The sequence below is a fragment of the Camellia sinensis genome, chromosome 4 (assembly GCF_055761805.1).
Source record: "Camellia sinensis isolate YWXY chromosome 4, ASM5576180v1, whole genome shotgun sequence".
NCBI classification, from domain to species: Eukaryota; Viridiplantae; Streptophyta; class Magnoliopsida; order Ericales; family Theaceae; genus Camellia; species Camellia sinensis.
The window spans coordinates 118153397-118160383 of record NC_138964.1 but is presented as its reverse complement, the minus strand read 5'-3'; the positions used below and the strand labels follow the sequence as shown (position 1 = coordinate 118160383).

General features: G+C 33.0%; 1 protein-coding gene across 1 annotated transcript; it reads right to left on the bottom strand.

The window, feature by feature from the left end:
• Positions 1-611: 611 nt before the first annotated feature.
• LOC114257163 (EPIDERMAL PATTERNING FACTOR-like protein 8) lies at positions 612-2144 on the bottom strand. The gene is made up of 2 exons (XM_028196935.2): positions 2051-2144; positions 612-865 (listed from the first exon to the last, which is right to left on the bottom strand). The coding sequence occupies exons 1-2, from the start codon at positions 2142-2144 to the stop codon at positions 612-614; spliced, it is 348 nt and encodes a 115-aa protein (XP_028052736.2).
• Between the last annotated feature and the right edge of the window lie 4843 nt (positions 2145-6987).

Sequence of the window (6987 nt, the reverse complement as noted above, 5' to 3'; positions counted from 1 at the left end):
ATTAGGCTTCCTAGTGCGCAAGGGGCCTGCTTGAGATCAATTCAAGCTAAGCTCAGCTCAAATAATTATTAACATTTTTAATGCTAAATTACAAGAATTGTTATTCACACTTGTTGCCTACATTTTAATTTTATTATTTTTTTTTTCTGTTTTTCTCAGGCACAATGTAAGTGTGAATAAAATAAAATAAAAGTGTCAATAACAATTACCTAATCAATCAAATTTTCTTTTACACATATTAAAAATAAATCATAAAAAACACACTCAAGTCCAATATGTACTAAAATGCTTAATGCACTTTTTGTTTACAATTTATATAAAAAAATAATTTAAATAAACTGAAAAAAAAAAAAAAAAAAAAACCAGAGACAAGAACAAAAAACGCATTTGGTTCCAGTATGTATCACTCAAAATAAATATTCCAATATCACAAAGTCATGACCCATGCCGACATATCTTGTGATACCACCATTTAAAGTCATAGAATAGGCTCATAATATAATCTCCATTTTTCACAACAGCACACCATGGAAGAGATTGAGAAGGAAGAGAGGGACTTCTATCATTACAAGCTTCACCTAGCTAATTTATAAACTACCAACAATATATTTTTAAGGCTGGTAGAGCTTATCTCCACATTTGCATTTCCATGAGAGGAGATAATAATAGTCATCTTTGTCCTCTCGATGAGATGATGATGATTCTTTGAAGCTCTTCTTATTATCCTGAGGAAGAGGAATAACCAGAGTCGCCATGCAAGGCCTGCAACTCATGCACTTGTTTTCACAAACAGGAGGCCTTGAACCTAGCACCATTTTCCTTTGCTGTTGGCTCTCACTGTCACTTGACAACTGCATAGTGCCAACTGCATATATACATAGCCCCAGTTTGCAAAACAAAAGAAAAATAATAGCGATGAGATAGTAATATACAATGTTAAGAACCCATAACTAATACACGAAAAACAAAAACACAAAATGAATTTTATGATGTAAATTTAAAATTAGTAAAATGTGGACCACACTAAGAATCACTGTGATCTATATAAATAGGTACTTTTCTAAGTTTGTAGCATTATTTAAATAAATAAATATATAAAACAAGAATTGTAAGGCACACAAGTTCACATAAAAACTTACCTGGTGTACTCTAAAATTAGGATTATATCCAAAGTCATTGTGGTTTCAGTATGACTATAAAAAGTGAAGTTGGAATTGATTGCATGCACATGGTGAAAATAATAAAAATATCCTTATTACAAATTCGGTGGAGTGAATCTAGTAAATATTAATATTTATCACGATCCACGCTATTTTTCTCCCAATATACTCTATGTTGTATTATTATATATTGATATAGAAATCTAATGACACTAAAATCTCAAAACATGATATAATGACTACAAATACATTGATGCATAGGGATACAGTATATATCTCGTGCTGCGTGCAAATATGCATGGAGGAGAATCTCTTCCTGTCCAGATTTTGGACTGGAGGGTATTATTTTGGCCTGTGGATCCCATCACGGTTCTTGTTTTAATGATCCGAATCATTCATTTTGTCAGACACTTCATGCATTTTACTCATAAAAAAAATTAGATTAATCTAATAACTGTAATTTATTCAATTTTTCATGAAAAAAATTGACAACAATTGTGTTTTTTAAAATAAACCATACACTTTTTACTGAAAAACATAATAAATTGAATAAGTTATAGTTATCGGATCGACCTTTTTTTTTTAATGAAATACACGATATGTCCTACAAAATGAATAGTTCAAATTATTGAAGCAGACCCGTAATAGAGCTCAGGGGTCCAAACTTACCCCAGTCCAAAATCTGGACCAGAGGAAATCCTCCAATATGCATATGCATGTATATAAACTAGAGAGAAAGAAACAAAACATTGCTTAATAGAACTTGAAACACCTACAATCAAAAAGCCCATTGTGTTCCCCACCTCCCAAACAAACAAACAAAAAAAGATCATGGATTTCCAACATTCATTGGTTTTTAGATTTTACAGAACAGGGTTGGTTTCATTTACCTGATTTGGAAGGCAAAAATGAGAGAGAAGATATGAGAATCACGGTGGCTGCAATTTTCAGGCCATGTGGGTAGGTTTTAGCTGATAGAGCCATCATTATTTGGAGACCTTGATAGAGAATGACAGTTTTGTAGCAGAAGAAAGGGGTTGTTGACAAAGAAGAGGAAGAAGAAGATCTCTTTTCAAGGCATTGGCTGTGTTGAAAGTATATGTATATATATTCAGAGACAGGGTTATATAATGTTTCCATTAGAGGGGACAACTCGCTGATGCCAGACTTCTTGACCAATTTAATGTATCTTAAACATAGAAATTAGAAATTTATGTTTTCCTTCCTCTTTTGGGAAATTGCTGCTCTGACTTTAGCATTTCAGTTTTTAGTGCAAGACTGCAAGGACTTAAGATTTAAAGGCGATGGTTTTTTTTTTTTTTTTTTTTGAGAGGGGGGCGGGGGATGATGGGTGAGATTAGATTAGTAGTAAAGTAAAGATTCATATAAATTATGTTTATTTTGAAAATGGTAAATTATACTTTCCTTTTTTATATTTAGTCATTTTTTAACTTTAATCTTCAATTTTTTTTTTTCTCACTTTAGCCCTTTATGTTTCAAGTTTTTTTATTTTATCTTACTTCTAAAGGTAAGTTTTACTCAAAATTAGACAGAAAATAATACATTAACAGTCACGTAATATAAAAATATTTTATTATATATAGATTATACCTCTAATACAAACTCAAATCCTAATATAATAATATATTTTTATGTTATGTGATAGTTATCGTGATATTTTTTGTTTAATTTTGAATAGAAGTTAGTTTTAGGAATAAACTATAAAAAAAAACTTAAAACATGAAGGGCTGGTGTAAAAAAAATAAAAATAAATAAATAATTTAAAGGCCAAAGTGAGAAAGTGACCAAGCATAAAGGGACCAACGTGTAATTTACCATTTTGAAAAATTATAATCGGATTAAGAGTCTCATGAGATTATGAAACACTTTTAATGAGGGATTTGGGTTTTCTAATCCAATCGGAAATGGGGTCACTGTTGTGCTAAAGGCACAGCAGTGGCTGTTGTGCCTTAATTTGAGGTGCGTTATGGATTTATTTTTATGATCTGAACCGTTCATTTTATAAGGTTTGTTGAGTACTTCATGCCTACCAAAAATCATATTAATCGAATATCAATAACTATACAATCGAATGGCATATTTTTTATGTTATTTCTCAAAAGAAAAACTCATTGTTTATTTTTTTTAGTTATCGATCATATAGTTATTGATATCCGATTAATATAATTTTTGGTATGCATGAAGTACTCAACAAACCTTACAAAATGAATGATTCAGATCATAAAAATAAATCCATAATATACTTCAAATTGAGGTACAACAGTCACTGCTGTGCCTGACCCCAATTCCAACCCAATCTCATGAGATTTGAAGTAAAATGACTTTATTGTCCTCCATTTTATACAAAATAATTATATCACTTTTTATAGAATAAAAAATTTTAAGTTTGTATTACATACATGTTTCATTATGTAGAACACATTTGTATTTTTAAGTTATTGATAACATGATAAAGTCTCACTATTTGTTAAGCTAATATATGTCCTACACATGTACATGCCTTTTATTATATAAATACATTTAGGAGGTAAAATAAATATTCAAATAAAATCAGTCATAAAAGCATTTCTCAAAATTTTCTTGTAACTCTTTGTTTGTTGCACTATAATGAAAAAGATTTTTGGAAAAGAATTCAATGGAGAGGAGCTAGATCTAAGATTTGGATTTTAGCCTTTGGCAATTAATTAAAATAATAATAAAAAAGTCAAAAAATTAATATAAAAAATCTTTTCGGATAAAATTAAAAAAATCAATTTAGATAGCCAACAAGAAATGATTATTATTTTTTTTAGAGCCTTCATTTTTCAATTATTAATAACTAACTTTCAGTTGCCAAAAAAAAAAAATTTACTATGTTTTAAAAGGAAACATTACTTTGTTTTAAAAAAGTACTTTCTTCGAAACTGTATATATTATTATTCAATTTTAAAATTTAGAATATGAAAATTAAATTGATTTTTAGCTTCAGAATACAAAGATTAAACATCTATTTGGTACTATTTATGTTTATAATTTTTTATTTATATTAAAAAAATTAAAAATAGAAATAAATTCATTTGTTATCTATTTTCATTTTTTAAAAGGTTACCAAACAACTGTTACAATACAAAAATTAAATTCATTAACAAAATCTATTCTCTAAGAGCCTCTCCAACGTTGTACTTTTTGTTTTATTAAATTTAAATTTGATAAAAAAAGTAAACTTTGTTACTCCAACATTTTCATCAAACCAATATCAAATTCAAGATATCTTAAAGTTTTTATCAAATTGAGGATGGTTGTGCCTTTCATTAATTTACTATTCATAACCGTTGGAGATGTAGGGCATACACCATCATCGAACGACAGGTCAGTTGTCCCTCTGATCAACGACCTCATTGCAAAAATCTGTGACAAAATTACACTGGTTGATCGACCTGCCAGACATCCCTCCAGTCGTCCTTCCGGTCGACCGATGATTTGATAAAATTTCAGGTTGTTCCGTGCAACATCAGATGAAGTTTTTACTCAAATTGATTATTAAAAAAAAAATAAACGGGTTAAACATTGGAGATGCTCTAAAATACTCAACACTAGTTTGTAGGGGTGATCGCAGATCAAGTTGGGTCGGGTGGCATCCCATCCATCATCCGTTCAAAATTGGGCAAATTAGAAAAAAAAAAAAATTCAATCAACATCCGTCCATCGGTTTGGCGGATGCATACTTAGTGGCCCGTACGGGTTGGCGGTTTAGACTTTACAAATTTTGAGCATTCTTTTGAACAACAATGCTTGTCCACCTAATTTATCACCTTTAGACCCCAATGATAAAATGTTTGACAAGTTAAAATTTGACACTTGTCAGACATGTTATTAGGGATGTTCTTTAAAGATGATAAATTAAGTGTTTCAAGCATTTTTCTTTTTTAAATTATAATTCATAACTTTTATAATCTCCAATAATTAGTAATCTAAAAAAATAAACCATAACACCGCACATGTATATTTTTAAGATATTATTTTTTATTTTTATAAAAATATATATCTTATTATTTCTACTCTATATTATTACTTGTTAGTATTTATTTTTTTTAAAAAAAACTTCATCTACAGATAAATCCACGGGTACATCATGTTCATACAAGTGCAAAATGATTGATCCACAATCTGAATTGTATCCATGAATTTTGAAATATTTCATCTGTATCCGTCCACTGAAAGACACGCATCCGCTCAAAATCAATTGCGTTAGATCTATTTGTTGAATTGAACGAATCAATTGAGTTAGATATATTATTACTTGTTAGTATTTATTTTTTTTAAAAAAACTTCATCTACAGATAAATCTACGGGTACATCATGTTCATACGAGTGCAAAATGATTGATCTGCCATCCGAATTGTATCCATGAATTTTGAAATATTTCATCTGTATCCGTCCACCGAAAGACACTCATCCGCTCAAAATCAATTGAGTTAGATCCATTCGGTTGAATTGAACGGATCCATAATCACCCCTACTAATTTGGTAAAAATAAATACCAAAAATATATTTTAAAATTTGCAAAGACAATTTTTGCACAAAATGTATATAATGCACATTTTAAAAAATTATATTATTTTTTCACCAAATTATATTATTTTTGTGTGGGGTCTGCCTCGATGCCTCGGCTCGTGACTAGGAAGCCTAAGAATTTTCCGGATCCCATGTCAAAGGCACACTTGGACGCATTCAGGCGTAGCTTGTGTTGTTTGAGAATGACGAACATCTCGGCCAAGTTGGACAAGTGGTCTGCTTGATGCCGGCTCTTAACCACCATATCATCTATATAAGCCTCCATTGACCGGCCAAGCAGAGGAGCGAACATCTTGGTCACCATCCTTTGAAAAGTTGCCTCGGCGTTTTTTAAACCAAAGGGCATGACTCAGTAGCAGAAGAGTCCCCTTGGTGTAGTGAATGAGGTGATCTCGCGGTCGGGCCATGCATGGCAATCTGATGATAACCGCGGTAGGCATCTAAGAAACTGAGCCTGTTATGTCCAGCCGTCAAGTCCACAAGCTGGTCTATTCTGGGCAGTGGAAAGCTATCTTTAGGGCAAGCTCGATTGACGGTTTTATAGTCGACACAAACTCGCCACTTCTCATTCTTCTTTGGTACAACCATGGTGTTTGAAATCCACCGAGGGTAGTGCACTTCCTGAATAGCTCGTGCCTCAAGCAAGTTCTTCAGTTCCTCTGCAACTACTTCGGCGTGATGCAGCGCCGATCTCCTTGTTCGCTGAATGACCGGCTTGGCTCCGGGGAAGACATTTAGGTGATGGAAAATAAAACTCGGATCGAGGCCGGGCATGTCATAAGGTGACCATGCGAAGACTTTGATATTGGCCATCAAAAACTCAACCATCTCGGTCCTTTCTTGTGCGGTAAGGCTGGAGCCGAGCAAGAAGAACCTATCCAGACTCTCTGTATCAATTCGCACTTCGACCAATTCCTCAACGGCTTTGTCCTCGGCCCTTGTGCCCACATCGTCAAGGACTCCTCGGTCTTCCGGTCCCTCTATCATTTGGACGAAGCCCTTGGCAGCTCGGCTCCCGTTAACTGCCACGAAGCATTGCTTCGACATGACTTGATCGCCCCAAATCTCCTCAATTGCCCCCGTAGCCAAGGGGAATCTCATCACCTAATGGAAGGTCGACGCTACGGCTTGCATAGCGTGAAGCCATCTCCTTCCAAGGATCAGGTTATAAGTAGATGGCACCTGCAATACCCAGAACTCCACTTGTTTGACCACGGATCCCGCTTTGACCGGCAGGATAATTTTTCCCAAA